At 37.3% G+C, this 15,268-nt stretch overlaps 2 protein-coding genes and 1 long non-coding RNA gene across 5 annotated transcripts; 2 read left to right on the top strand and 1 right to left on the bottom strand.

The window, feature by feature from the left end:
* The first annotated feature begins 769 nt into the window (after positions 1-769).
* Positions 770-4,653, top strand: OPT3 (oligopeptide transporter). The gene is made up of 6 exons (XM_086562229.1): positions 770-1,622; positions 1,703-1,800; positions 2,470-3,039; positions 3,134-3,389; positions 3,497-3,679; positions 3,776-4,653. Exons 1-6 carry the CDS (start codon positions 1,131-1,133, stop codon positions 4,391-4,393), a joined length of 2,217 nt encoding a protein of 738 aa, XP_086418355.1. The 5' UTR covers positions 770-1,130; the 3' UTR covers positions 4,394-4,653.
* A 1,097-nt stretch (positions 4,654-5,750) lies between these two features.
* Positions 5,751-8,678, bottom strand: LOC147500643 (uncharacterized). Of its 3 annotated transcripts, none has more exons than XR_015196431.1 (3): positions 8,543-8,678; positions 6,635-6,745; positions 5,751-6,466 (listed from the first exon to the last, which is right to left on the bottom strand). It is a non-coding gene; the product is annotated as an uncharacterized LOC147500643 (long non-coding RNA). The 3 variants fall into 3 exon arrangements; XR_015196429.1 differs by having other exon boundaries at positions 6,658-6,745; XR_015196430.1 differs by having other exon boundaries at positions 5,950-6,566; positions 6,658-6,745.
* A 3,421-nt stretch (positions 8,679-12,099) lies between these two features.
* Positions 12,100-13,258, top strand: LOC147500642 (F-box protein At3g07870-like). Its single transcript, XM_086563666.1, has 2 exons — positions 12,100-12,792; positions 12,902-13,258. Exons 1-2 carry the CDS (start codon positions 12,100-12,102, stop codon positions 13,256-13,258), a joined length of 1,050 nt encoding a protein of 349 aa, XP_086419792.1.
* The last annotated feature ends 2,010 nt before the right edge of the window (positions 13,259-15,268 follow it).

The following is a 15,268-nucleotide window of genomic DNA, read 5'->3' as shown; positions in this document are numbered from 1 at the left end:
TGTTCCTGGCGCGCGCTTCACATTAGCATTTGAACTATGCTACCAACTGCTTGTTTCTTCAGTTCTACTCAATCACTAGGACCATGCGCGTGTCATATAGCTGACTTGAGTCTTCCTCACTTTTCTAGTTTTCTTCAGTTCTTCTCGTCTTTTGTTGGAAAAACACTTTCTCCATAGACTGGAGTCTTTTATGACCTTGTGTACGGTACCTATATTTTCTACCTATGTCATGACTCTTGTATAATTATTGTTAATAAGAAAAAATGCAGCCCAACAAAAAACAAGTTAGTAGCCAAGCGATGAAATTGATCAAACCTTCAAGCTAAATCATAGAAGTTATCCCAAGTATTAAACTGACCAAACGTTAAAAGACTTGAGATTTAACAATATTTTCATACGTTCCATATACGGTTAGATCTATTTAACGTTTGTGTAGTTCTTAGTAGAGACTTGGCCACCAGGTAGGATGAAAAGGCTCGTGTACGGCATGTGTTGTTTAGTTAGATAATGCGATCCAAATGGATGAAAATGAAGTCTGTCTTTTTTATAGTAGATGTGCCATCTAGTATTGACTTTACTGAAAGGAGGGATGTGACATAATAAGTCACTATCAGCAGAGGCCACCACGACTTTGACTTGGGACCTTGGCCATGGGTGGCTAGTGAGTGAGACGCGACGTGGGACCGATTGGGATGGAAAAGGAGGTTACCCAAGTACACACCGTTCCCACGTTTTGACATACACTCAAAAACAAAATACATTTGAGTTCGGATTAAAGATCGTCCACAAATATTATGTGATTGAGATAAGATCTTCAATTGATCCATTCCATTCACCCCCTCTGATCTAATAATGTCAGGCGCACCATTCATATTGTCGATCGTTTTATTCAAATTTCTTATTTTCCAGGTCGCATGCAAAACTATTTGCAGATTCCTTATAGTAAATCATGCACCAATAATACAATGGAACAAAAATGTAGGAACACTAACCAATAACAAGTCTGACTTAGGTTCTATTATCTTTATATATCACACTGACCACAGCTCTCCATATCTAAACTTCTTTTAAATACCGAACTACTAATTACTCTCCTTGCAAAAAAAAAAAAAAAAAAAAACGCAAGAGCAATGGCGTCTGAAACCAAAACCGAGAAACTCGATGAAGAGTCACCTGAGGAACATTGTCCGATTGAAGAAGTGCGCCTCGTTGTGCCAGAAACCGATGACCCGTCCATGCCTGTAATGACATTTAGAGCATGGTTTCTGGGTAGTACTAGTTGCACTCTCCTCATTTTCTTCAACACTTTCTTCACCTATCGAACCCAACCACTAACTGTATCCGCAATTCTAATGCAAGTTGGGGTACTGCCCATTGGTAAATTCATGGCTTCCACACTGCCTACAAAGAAATTCCAGGTGTTTGGTGGTTGGACTAGTTTCACTTTGAATCCTGGCCCTTTCAATATAAAGGAGCATGTGATCATCACTATATTTGCAAACTGTGGTGTGTGGTATGGTGGGGGTGATGCTTATTCTATTGGTGCCATTACTGTTATGAAGGCTTATTACAAGCAGAGCTTGAGTTTTCTTTGTGCCTTGCTCATTGTCTTGACTACACAGGTAACTGGAAGTTGTTAAGCATGTTCTCTCTATTTATTTTTGTTGTCTCAAATGTTACAAATGTGTTAAAAATGTTGCAGATGTTGGGATATGGTTGGGCAGGAATGTTGAGAAGATATCTAGTTGATCCAGCTGAAATGTGGTGGCCTGCTAACCTTGCTCAGGTTTCTCTCTTCAGGTCCCTCTTTCTTTCCATCTTTTCCCCCTTAGCTTCCCTTTCTCTTACCAGGTTCTTGATATGAGTTTTCATTGTAATGCTGTTTCTTTCAGGAATTTTGTACGATAAATGCTTCAAGTGAAAGTAGGCACATACACACTGACACACATCCACTGATCCACAACCAATTAGTCAATAATTATAATTTATGCCACTTAGTTCTCCTTGATTCTAGTGAAAATTTTTGGTGCCTTCGCCCTTCGCTCCCTTAAGAAAATATAGACCTGCTTGGCATGTCCAAAAAATTGCAGCGGTAAAGTTTGTCTTTCAGAGTTTCAGGCTCGTGCTGTAGTACTAAACTTGCTGTGCATTGCATCTCTCAGCTTTTTTTCTTTGAAAGATTGCTTCAGAACTGTTTACTTATTTAATTCCTTTCGGGAATTCTGAAAACACTGCGCTATGAACATCAGACAAAGGGTATCTAATAAGAAATCGTAGTCAACTGATTTGCAGCATGAGCTACTGTTTCTAATAGAATCTCTACAAACAGCTACACATGGGGCACAAAGAATATGGAAAAAAGCAAATTGATTTTTTCCATGTCCGTTAGTGTTGGAGAACGAAAGAAAATTTGATCCTTTCAAATATATAGCCTTTTAAACTTAATTTAAACTTCTTTTAATGCTGCAGAGCGCTCCACGAAAAGGATTCGCGATCAAAAGGGCTTACTAGGATGCAATTCTTCCTTGTTTTCTTGGTCGCAAGCTTTGCCTATTATGCCTTGCCTGGCTATCTATTTCCAATCTTGACATTCTTCTCATGGGTCTGCTGGGCATGGCCAAACAGCATCACAGCTCAACAGATCGGATCAGGGTACCATGGACTTGGAGTAGGAGCATTCACCCTTGATTGGGCTGGGATCTCGGCTTACCATGGCAGTCCACTAGTATCCCCTTGGTTCTCCATTCTCAATGTCGCCGCCGGCTTCATCATGTTTATCTACATTATAGTCCCTTTATGTTACTGGAAGTTCAATACATTTGATGCTCGTAAGTTCCCGATATTTTCAAATCAGCTCTTCACTCATACTGGGAACAAGTATGATACTACCAAGGTCTTGACCCCACAATATGATCTCAACATTGCTGCTTATGATAGTTATGGAAAGCTATATCTTAGTCCTCTCTTCGCATTGTCCATTGGATCCGGATTTGCAAGGTTCACAGCAACCCTCACTCATGTGGCCCTATTTAATGGAGGGTACGCAGATATTAACCATTTTTTTATTGTCGAGAAAACTTTAATAAACATGTAGTTCCAATAGATGGGATATTAACAAGCTTCCATCCTGCAGTGATATTTTGAGGCAGAGCAAATCAGCAATGAAAAATGTGAAGTTGGACATTCATGCAAGACTGATGAAGAACTACAAACAAGTTCCACAATGGTGGTTCCTCAGTATATTAGGAGGCAGCATTGGGCTCTCACTCTTAATGTCATTTATCTGGAAAGAAGATGTTCAGCTTCCATGGTGGGGAATGCTCTTTGCTTTTGGCTTGGCTTGGGTTGTCACCTTGCCTATTGGGGTCATTCAAGCAACTACAAACCAGGTAGACCATCTGCATTGCAGTTACTAATTTATACTTAAGTTTCTAGTAAGCCAAAAGAAGCAGCAGGAACTTTTTCTGATTTTTGTATGCTCTCTTGGATTTGACAGCAACCAGGATATGATATAATAGCACAGTTCATTATAGGATACGTACTTCCAGGAAAGCCTATAGCTAATTTGCTTTTCAAGATATATGGCAGAATCAGCACGGTTCATGCGCTCTCCTTCCTATCTGATCTGAAACTTGGGCACTACATGAAAATCCCTCCTAGATGCATGTTCACAGCTCAGGTCTGCGATTACAAAGACTTGTCAGAAATCACAATTAACTGTTTTGACTTTCACATTTTACACACTTTGGGATTAACTTGATCTTACCATTTGAAGCTTGCTGGTACTATGATTTCTGGCGTCGTCAACCTTGGAGTAGCATGGTGGATGCTAGGGAGTATAGAGAACATCTGTGATATCGAAGCTCTACATCCAGATAGCCCATGGACTTGCCCAAAATTCCGTGTCACGTTTGATGCTTCTGTCATATGGGGACTGATTGGACCAAGACGGCTATTTGGACCTGGAGGGCTGTACCGGAACCTGGTATGGTTATTCCTCATTGGAGCATTCTTGCCAGTGCCTGTGTGGGTGTGCAGTAAAATTTTTCCTGAGAAGAAATGGATCCCTCTCATCAACATACCTGTTATCACTTATGGGTTTGCCGGGATGCCACCTGCGACTCCAACAAACATAGCTAGTTGGCTTGTAACAGGGACCATATTCAACTACTTCGTTTTTAAGTACAACAAACGATGGTGGCAGAAATACAACTATGTTTTATCTGCAGCACTGGATGCCGGAACAGCATTCATGGGTGTCTTGTTGTTTTTCGCACTACAGAACGAGGGCCATAATTTGAAGTGGTGGGGAACTCAGCTTGACCACTGTCCTTTAGCAACGTGCCCCACAGAACCAGGAATTTCAGTAAAAGGGTGTCCAGTTTTCAAGTAATCAGCTTACCATGACAATAACACAATCAGACTATTGTCAGGTTACAACAGAGGAGCTAAATTGGAGCAAATGGTGTTGGAGCTGATTATAGGAGAACAAGAGGCTCTAACTCTGGATCTTGTACATGGTTGTTTACTTCCCTTAGACTTAGGAGAGTCTTTTCTTACTAGCAAAGTGTTGTACTAAAATTAAGCATATGTTAGTTTTCCGACAACACGGGTTCTTCCAAATTTTCAATGCAGGGCCATCTTCACCAAAAACCAGATTCTGACTCATATTCTTCCAAAAGATTTGAACATCCTTACCAAGGACCAGATAGCCTCAGACACTAGAAAACCTTTGACGACACTGAAAAACCTTCTGAGGTCTTTGAACATCATAATTGGCATGAGGTCATGTTGCTAAATGCTTTTAGTGCATTATTAAGGACCAGAGGTCCAAGCTTTGGTTCTTGATGCAGATTATACATCCTCTTCTTCCCAAACAAAAGGTGTATTTGACAGCAGAAGTACTAATCGAGGAACCCCACTTTTTAGTTCAATTATTCATGAGAAAGGAAACATACACTGGGACTTTAACCACCCTCAAGATTTTCATGTTGTATTACCCCATTGAAACTCCCCTCCCTAGGTTAGAAATTCTAATAAATACAGTGTTATTCTTTTTCCAGCAACTTTGCAAATTTTTCCAAGTTGAGTTCGAAGTAGAACAAGGAAGAGTTGGAAGGTGTTTCCGCCACCAAAATCCTACTAAAAATTGTGCAAATCAAGTAAAAAGTTTGCTGTCATTTCAAAATTGTAAAAGTTTAACTACATTTGCAATCTTTTAGTGTGATTTTGGTGGTGCAAAGTGCAAACACATACCAAGCCCTCCACACATACCCTGTTCCAGTTCGAAATTCAAAAGGAAAAGTTTACAGACTTTGATAGGGAAAAAAGCATGGACGATACATAGGAACGAAAAACACAAACAACATTTCTCAAAGTAGTGGTAAGAAAAATGCCATCCCTCCCTACATAAGCTTTCTTTATCATGAATAATTGCACTCAAAACTACGGTTGCCTGGTAAAATTTTCTTGTGGAATCAAAGACACCCTTAAAGGACCCTTTTATACCTCAACAGCTCAACTTACCTTCTAGTATCTCAAGATGTATGTAACGGGGTCTGTGAAGCAACAACTAGGATCAAGGTCCAAAGTTAATGTACTTTGGTTGGACATAAAGATTACACAATCTCACGATTTTTCATAAAGATGTGCATACCAGTTTGATATAAACAACTGTTACCTATTTTGCATTTCCGAGCATCTTAGAAAAGGATGACATGAATGAATGGTCCAAAAATATCAAAAGTTCATAAAGGAAACTGATAACATGTGCATAAATAAAAGTTGATGTGGCCATTTGCTAGAATAAGAATAAAACATAAAAAATACTTTTACAGAAACAAACTGGAAATGCTTGGTGTAAAAAAAATCAGATGTGTGTGGTTCAAAAATAACAAGGGAAAGTTTTCAAAAGCTATTGAGACTTGAGAGTGAGCATTCAACTGTGTATAAAGTCCGTAGTAACTGCTGATTGTAGTTTCAATTTCTGTTTCTTCCATCCTAAAAGATGAAAAGAGGATATATTTGTGAGGTCCAACTTTGTAGGGTATACCCAAATTAAAGAGTTTCGCTAAATAGGATGTCAACGTTCCTTCAGAAGTCTAACCGACATTTAGGAAGGAGCCAAGAAAAGTTGTATTCTCTACCATGATCATTCTGTTGGATAGATATAGTGGACATCACTTTGACTACATCCCAACCAAACAAAATTGGACATAAAGTACCAGTCGCAACAAGAAACCTTTAGAATATACCCCTGTAGCAAGTAACTTGAAGCCTTGAAAGGTAGAAAAGATGACTTTAGGTTGAGATGATGTTACATACATTGAATGGTCAAAAGTGTGTACCCGATTAAAGATTACAGGTATCCTCCCAAGAGCTGCTTCTATCATGCACTTTCTTCTCAGAAGTCTAACCGACATTTAGGAAGGAGCCAAGCAAAGTTGTATTCTCTACCATGATCATTCTGTTGGATAGATATAGTGGTTATCACTTTGACTACATCCCAACCAAACAAAATTGGACATAAAGTACCAGTCGCAACAAGACACCTTTAGAATATACCCCTGTAGCAAGTAACTTGAAGCTTTGAAAGGTAGAAAATATGACTTTAGGTTGAGATGATGTTACATACATTGAATGGTTAAAAGTGTGTACCCGATTAAAGATTACGGGTATCCTCCCAAGAGCTGCTTCTATCATGCGCTTTCTTCTCAGACGGGTATATACTGTTGGGAGAATGTATCTGCTATGTATCAGAATTCCACCCATCATGAAAAAAAAACAAACAAACAAACAAATGACTACAAAATTCGATGTAAACTCACAAAACTTTGTATTCTCTTTAGCTAATGATAGAACATCTTATTTACAAATTATATGTGTCATTTACAATTGAAAATAAATGCCTCAATGTCCAACTGTATTCTCTATTACCTCAGTGAAGCCTTGTAGAGCACCACGTACAGTTACATATTTAGCTTTAAAATGATGGGTTGAACCAAGTGGCAGTACAGATCATAGTACAAAATATCAGGATATGGCAAAATACTGACCCCTGATTTGTGGATATGTATCGTGGATATATCCCCCTATGTGGGGATATATTACATTGGGGCATTTGCAAATATCGTGGATATATCGAAATATATCGACAAATATTGACGAATATCGATAGACGATGTGTGGGTATTTCTAACTGCAAATATCGTGGATATATCGTGATATATCCATAAATATCCAATTATCGTGGATATATCTACAAATATCGTGCATGAAAGCAAAGTCACAATGTTCTTGTATTAGACTAACTTTTATAAATCGACACCCCATCCCCTCCCCAACAACACACACAAAAAAATCAACATACAACACACTGGGCTCAATATTCTTTTCATTTATAATAAAATTTCCCAAATTCCAATGAACAATTTTAAAAGTAGAATGAGATTTTATCATAAGCATATAGAAAAAACGCATAGAAGGGTAGGCCACTAAACTCTAGAAATTGTATTCCGTAGTAAGTCTTGGAAAAGCCGATTCGTGCTCACTTGACCGAGTGTAGAAATTATTGACAAATTCTGATATCAACACCGGCCAAGTTCTCACTGACAAAACTCATTTAACCCAAAAATCCTTTGCTTTTGCATTTCCAGAGTCCCCTTTCCCTAAAATTCCACTTCGGTTTTCTTTTTCTCCCCATTAACTGAACACAGAACTAGAAATAGCGGAAAGGACTCTTCTCTCTCTATATGTGTGTGCGTGTTGTATGTGTGTGCGTGTTTTTTAATGTGAATCCTTAAATTCGCCAGCTTGTAATTATTTTGGCAAGCTCGCGTAGGAGAGGGTAGGAAATGTTATGATCTACGATGACACTTTTATGCTCCATATGGCTGCTGGAACTTCGTGCCATCAAGCAAGGCCTTGTAAGTTTAAGTTCTTGAGCTTGTGCCCTTTCCATTAGCAAAATATACCAACTACCGAAAAGGGTAGCCATATTGGCATCTCATTATATTGTAGCCACAAGAAGAATCCAAGAATTCCATCCATATTACTTAACTTACGTTAGCAACAATATGATCATCACGACAATATATTAGAGAGATTTGATACCACATTCTCTAGTCAGAGAAATATATTCTGACTTCATCCTAAAAATTGCTAGAAACCACAACAAACCATCTTCATCATCAATTCATCATCAAAAGAACTCAATTATCAATAATTATCCAGAGATTGTTTTCAAGAATTCTCCAATTTGAAACACATAACCAAATTCAAAATTTAAATAAAGAATGGAACAGAGAGAAATTGAAAGAAGTAAGTAAAAACCAAACTGAATAACAGTTCTTCTTCTTAAGGAGATGAAACAAACAGAAGGAGTTTTTAGTTTTGGGCTAAAAACCCATCATCTGAAAACAAAAACAGAAAGAGCACGAAGATTTTAAATAACCCCCCACATTAAAACTTAGCAAATCACATTAAAACAGAAAGAGCACGAAGATTGTTAGATAGAATGTAAATTAGTAATGTGAATGTTTACCTTATCACAATTCGTCGGCTTCTTCGGTCGGTTTGCTTTCTTTCAAATCACAACCACCATCACCGAAGGGTTAGAATGAAAATTTGTTATATCGTCGATATATCTCGATAAATCAACAAATATCATCGATATTTACACTTGTTTTTATCCAATTAAATATCACGATATTGCTGTGCCCATCCCTCACGATTGAGAGAACGAAAGAAAAATAAATAAAAAACGAAAGCCAAAAAGAAGCGAAAGAAAACTGAAAAAAGGGACAACAGATGGGTCAATTCAGTTCTTACCATATTTCTTGGTTGGACTCGAGATCTCTACAACCGGGTACAGAGATCATCTCTGTAACCGTGTTATCTCGCTGTTCATTCAAATTCGAGATGTGTGTGTGCTCCGAGATGTGTGTGTGTGCGTCGAGATACGAGATGGGTGTGTGTTACAGAGATTGATCTCTGTACCCGGTTATAGAGGAACCGGACTCTTCTTGATTAATGCGCTATCCATTTCGTGGGCCAGCAATGTACTTGGCGTCTCTTGCAATTAAGAGCGCGATGGTGCAGAATTCCATCATGTCTAACAAGCTAACTAACTCTTGATAAAATTGGAAGGAGTAATCTGAATTTGTTGTGGGCTTCTGTCTTGACTCTTGACAAAGTGAAGCTTCCCTCGAAAACATTATGTTACACAGTTCACCCGGCGCGCACGCGCTCAGGTCCAAATTGGTCAGAATTTCTATTTTTCAGAACCGCCGGTTTGGAGTATAAATTTTGGGTTTTTGGCAAAACCTAAACACCCGAATAAGCCAACACAAGTCATGAAAAAGAAACCCAATTTTGAGAGAGATCAAAATTGAGAGATAATATTTGCAAAGACAAAAAGCCTGTAAAGATTGAAGAGTAATCTAGTAAGGTGGAGAGACTGAGAAGAGTGATTGTAATCTTCTTTCCCACGTTATAAAAAGATTACCTTTTGTGGAAATAAGCACCATTGGCCGAACCACGGTATATCTTTGTGTTGTGGTATATTTTACTTCTTTGTATTATTATTTGTTGTTAATAGTTGTTTAGAGATTGGGCATGCTAGGTTGGTTGAAGAGGATATTTAAAATTTGTCTGGAGTAATAGTTGGTTCAAGTACAAGTTATTTGTGTAGTGAGGATCGATTGGTATCGTTATTCCCCAACAAGTGGTATTAAAGCCATGTTAGATTAACCTAGGTTGTTATCCGAATTTTACTCGGAAGGTGTTTGACGAAATTCCTGAGAGAAGATTCGAGTTTAAATAATTTGTGAAGATGGACCATCTGTGAATACTCGCATGACTAGTCTGAATAGAGGTAACTACACTTTGTGGAAAGCCAGGATGGAAGACTTGCTTTATTGCAAGGACTTGACACAATGTAAAAACTAGAGCATGTATACTGATTACTCAAAGCAACATACATACAAATATACAATGATATACACTAATACACTAATATAGTGATACAAAATAACACATGACCAAGTACAATAAAGATTGGAGAACAAAATTTTCTTTCTCTAATATAATAGGTCCACACAGGAACATAAACAACTTATTTGGCCTATTAGTTTAAAAATCTCAACAAAAAAAGAATGGGATTCTTAGAACATCCTATAGCATCAGTGTTACTTAACCAATTCAACAATCGAATCGTTACCTATATCAAGGTTAAAGAGGTGCTGAGGTAGGATGGTCAACGAAGTAGTATATTTCCAAGGAAACAATAAACAATGCAACAATATACGTACTATACATTACTACAAATTTAATCAATTACCAATTCTCTAGAACGGATTTACTCATTGCACTAAAAAATGTGTTTAGAAACAAATATATCAAATAAATACCTGTAATAACATTGTCAAGAACGAAGAAGAACTGTTGCAACTAATGAAGAACATAAATTAAAGGAATTTAAAAATCCAAAAAGAATATAATCCAAATTAATCCAAAGAGAAATGAAGTAATAACTTCATTCTCAGTTTCAAGTTTCAACTAAAAAATTGGACACGGGTTTCACGAAAAAAGATCGAAATAGGAGACACCAGGACACATACTCTAACTCAATAGACACGTACTCTTCACTCTAATAACAACTAAGTTTGGACCAATTACAATAGCCAAGCCCAAAGCACATTAAAGTACCAACTATTAAAGTTGGTTTATATGTAAGTCCAATCCAATATGATTCTCAATAGTTTCAATTTCAAACATATGAAACAAAAGTTGGCAGTACTAACAAAACTGCAATTGGAACAATATATACGTGCAATATTTTTGGGGTTTGGCGTAAAAAGAGGGATGACATATCTAGCGGCAAACTAACTTTCCAAGCAAAGCAAGTCACAAGAATAAGCATAATGGTATTGAAAGTTTTTTTTTTTTTTAAATTCTATTTCAACTTTGAAACTTGAAGTGATGATAATAAAATTAGTATTGGGTTACTGCCTCATTGGTGAGGTTAGTTGCTTATACTCCTACGAGTCTTATGAGAAAGAGTCATACACATTTTGTGCTTGAATTAGACCACAAATTTTTTAAATAAAAAAACTATCATTATAAAATATTTCTTTTATATAACGAAAGATCCCCGTGTATGCCCGGGTTCAAAATATAGTTTCATTACTAAATATGTTATTGGAATTAGGAAACATTCGTTTAAAGCTTGTTCACCTTTTGTTGCGTAGGGATGAGCTTTAGCCGTAATTACCCCAAAGTCAATGGGTTTAAGGCAAATAAAAAACTGAGCTGTAAACTGTTACGTCATTTTTTTTTTTTTTGCTGTTTGTCGCTTTTCACTTTTTTTTTTTACACAACCCTAAACTTCAACCCTTTTCAACCCTCCCTAAACTATTTTCACTAAGATTTAGGTTTCTTATTTTCTTTTTAATATCCTAATAACCCATAAATATGGAGTTTTGCCCTAAACTATCTTTCCAGAATAATGAAATTTAATGGCTTTCCTATTCTGTTTAGGAAAAAACATTTTTCTTTTTTAATATCCTAATATAAATCATTAGAACAATTTTACTCATACTATCCATTTGGTTTCTTAAACAAAATATATATTATATTTGGAAGATAAATGATTTTTTAACTTGCCCAAGCATATTTTAAATAAATTTCTTTCACAAATATATTTTAACGGTTTATTTTCATATTTTGTTTATTTTCAGAATAATATATGATACTTTTTTAATGCTTCACCCAAAAAAAATGAAAAAAACCATTAGCCGAGAAATCTCCGTGAAACCTTTTTAGCACCGTGAAAGGAAACTACTTAAAAACAAACAAGTTTTGCAATTTTCTCCTAATTTGAATGCTGTGTGAGAAATCTCCGTGAGCAGAGAGAATAATTAATTATTTTGAGGAGAAGATTATTTTAACAAAGTGGATATCATTTTAACCTTGTCCTACACACTTCGACTCTTCCATTAAATTTACTTGCGTGATTTTTCTAAGTTTCTACTATTTTTTTTTAACTTCCCGCTTACGCAAAGTTTATATTTGGATTCAAAGAACATAATTTATTGGTCGATGGATACCTTACCAATAGACATCACCACAGGAATACTCTCATCTTTACCTGTCAAATCCATCCTTCAATCCCGCTGTGTATGCAAAACATGGCGATCTGTCATTGATAGCTCTCACTTTGCTGACATCCATCTTGCTAGAACAGTTCAAGGTAAGACTACATCCAATCTTATTTTCCTCAGACATCGTAACAGCGACTTTTATATATTGGAAGGTTACAAGGAGTCGTCACAATGCATCATCAATGCCAGAAATAAGATCGATCTTCTATGTCAATTTAATGAGTTTGCTTTTGTTGGCTCTTTGCATGGACTTGTTTGTATCTCTTATACTCGTTTTCCTGCGTGGAGGGATCATGATTCTATCGTCCACATATATAATCCTTCTACAAGAGACAGTGTAACATTGCCCGAATTCAAACCCCCTGAATGCGAGTACGCAAAACTGGTGGCAGGATTCGGGTTAGATTGTGTTACAAAGAAATACAAGGTTGTGCAAGTGTTCTGTCCGGTTGACCGACGTAAGTATGTGAAACAAGAAGTCCAAGTATATACATTTGGCTCAAATTCGTGGAGAAAGATTGGGTATGCTCCAGATGTGAAATTTGACACTTCATGGAAAAGGACGTCAGCTTTTGTCAATGGATCGTGTCATTGGTTGTCTGTAGATGAACCGAAGAATGGAGTGGCTTCAGTAGTCATTGTGTCGTTTGATTTGGCGCGTGAAGAATTTGGCTATATCCCAAGTCCTGAATTTACCGCCTCTCCCTTGGGAAACTTATCCTTTCATATTTCGGAATTAGGGGGGGTGTCTTTGTGCAATAGTTGAAGATTGGACTAACAATGATTCCTATTCTACGGAGATATGGATCATGAAGGATTACAATGTGAAGGAATCATGGACCAAATTTGTTGTTATGAAAATCAATTATATGGGTAAGTTCAAGTTTAGAATGGGTTATCCAATATCATTTTTGAAGAACGGGGATATTCTACTGCATTGTGATGCACGTAGATTGGTTTCATACAACATTGAACGTAGAAAGCATACCACACTAAAGGTTAATGGACTTCCAGTAATCTGTAGAAAACGAAATTTCCCAGCACTGGGAATACTCTCATGGTATGCTGAGAGCCTAATTCCACTCAAATCAGCATGAATTGAGGAGCGCCATGGGATAATAAAGCTAGTGCGAAAAACGGAAGAAAAAGGGATATATAACTAGATGAGGCGTTTACACCGGAAGCGTACGCTTTAGTGCGTGTGGCGTTTCTGAAGCTAGCGTTGAGGGCTTGAGGCATTCTTGAAGGTAGGCCTCAATAGTTAGGCATCACAAAAAAATAGATGGGAAAGTAGGGCCTCATAAAGTGATTTTATGAACTGGTTGTAATAATTCATTAGCATCTCCGAGAAGCGTTTAATTAACAAATTGAGTTAATGAAATTGAGCAGATAGATAGTTAAACAATTAAACATATAACAACCAAAATGTTGAAATATATGTAACTAGAATTTGATCTGTGGCTACGCCACTATCTCCACTTAAAAATTCCCATGGCCATTGCTAGGTTGAAGAACAATTGCTTACAGAAAGACCTTAATAATTTTGCAACTTATGCGCCATCCTTTGGAATGTGACCAGTCATTGTTAGCTGACTACATTTACTATGCTACTCCTACTTTATGCATGTGTGCTCTTTATTTAACTAAGCTCAATTTTTGTTTTGAACAAAGTATAGACATAACCTGGACTCGCAAAAATCCAAGGATCTTATTCAATTCAAATGTTTTCCCATCCAAACTCATTGTCTTTGGAAAGTCATTTCACAGTAGTTACAGACTTTGCAACATAATTCGCTTTTAACCCGGCCAAGTATAATACTTTGTTGTCACCATTGTTTTTCCAAGCAACATCCCTGAACTTGCATTCCCAGGGTTTCCTGTAGATGAGTCATCAGTGTTCACTTTTAGCACCCAAAGAGGAGGAGCTAACCAATAACACACTTCTGGGCGCTCTTCTTGCTTTGCTTTTTTATGTTGCCAAGGTTTCTTGCTTTGCCTTGCACACCCACCACCCCAAGCAAATGCGTACAAAGTAATGAGTTGATTAACTTCAAGCAACACTTGTAGTCTCATACTTGTGGGAACCAACAACCATCAGTCATGGATGGACTCATGGTATGGAGACAGCTAGTTGGCAAAGAAGGTGGAAACAGTAGAAATACCAAATTATAATTTAGTTCCAGAATGAAATTAATGAGGAAATAAAAGAACAATAGAAAACCTTCATATAACAGACAGAATACATAAAAGAAATGAGAGCATTTCATCAAAACAGAAGATAAACTAGTATGAAAGTAGATACAGGCCATACAACAGTAAGGACTTAGCTTCACATACCAAAATCGTCAGGGTATCCTATGGGAAATGCTAGCTAGTATCCAAACTTTCACACAAATTACACCCAAATACCCTAACTAAGAAACCGATAAAACATGAATAGTTAATGAGAAAGAGGAGAAAGCACGAAAAGAGAATTGAGAGATGAGCAAACCCTTCCATGAGAAAGGTGGCTATCTATTGCTAGAAGAACAAAAACTAGAAAATATCTCCATCCTGACTGTAGAGGTACATTTTAGTCATGACCTTACAATCTCGGAGAATAGGGTTTGTATAAGATGTTTGACTAAACTCAGGTCGGTGTTCTAAGCTGCCTACGTATCTAGTTCTCTGATGAACTGGAATCAAGTCAGACATAGTTCATCTTGAGTGATTGAGTTGGAGATGGAGAGAATGTTAGCCTCCTCGAGAATGGAGAAGACGCCTCCTTTTATAGGAGTAGATCCCCTTTTTGCGCCCGCTGTCTTGATGATTGCTTTTACTCCTTCTGTTACGAAGTAATGATCTGTCATTAATTATGCTGTTGACTAGCTTGCAGCGGTTACGTTTCCTAGGTCATTTGGACAACCTAACCTTAGGTCGTAAGCACGACCTGCTTGTAGTCTGGACACGTGGTCTTCCACGAGTGGTTGAGAGTGGAGGGTACTGACACTGACCATAAAATAAGCTCAAACCTCCAATGTGCCTATCAAAATTACATAATAAAGTACCTGGTTCAAGTATATACTAACAGCTCAGTTATAAGCAAAGTTATAAAGGCTTAACTGCTA

The sequence above is a fragment of the Coptis chinensis genome, chromosome 5 (assembly GCF_015680905.1).
Source record: "Coptis chinensis isolate HL-2020 chromosome 5, ASM1568090v1, whole genome shotgun sequence".
Taxonomy (NCBI): domain Eukaryota; kingdom Viridiplantae; phylum Streptophyta; class Magnoliopsida; order Ranunculales; family Ranunculaceae; genus Coptis; species Coptis chinensis.
Note: the sequence above shows the minus strand (reverse complement) of the source record. Positions and strands in the feature narration are given on the sequence as shown.

Coding starts and splice junctions, on each gene's coding strand:
- LOC147500642 (XM_086563666.1), top strand. CDS start 12,100: ATGGATACCTTACCAATAGACATCACCACAGGAATACTCTCATCTTTA. Junction 12,793..12,901: donor CGAAGAATGGAGTGGCTTCA/GTAGTCATTGTG, acceptor TTTCGGAATTAG/GGGGGGTGTCTTTGTGCAAT.
- OPT3 (XM_086562229.1), top strand. CDS start 1,131: ATGGCGTCTGAAACCAAAACCGAGAAACTCGATGAAGAGTCACCTGAG. Junction 1,623..1,702: donor TCATTGTCTTGACTACACAG/GTAACTGGAAGT, acceptor AAAATGTTGCAG/ATGTTGGGATATGGTTGGGC. Junction 3,680..3,775: donor GATGCATGTTCACAGCTCAG/GTCTGCGATTAC, acceptor TACCATTTGAAG/CTTGCTGGTACTATGATTTC.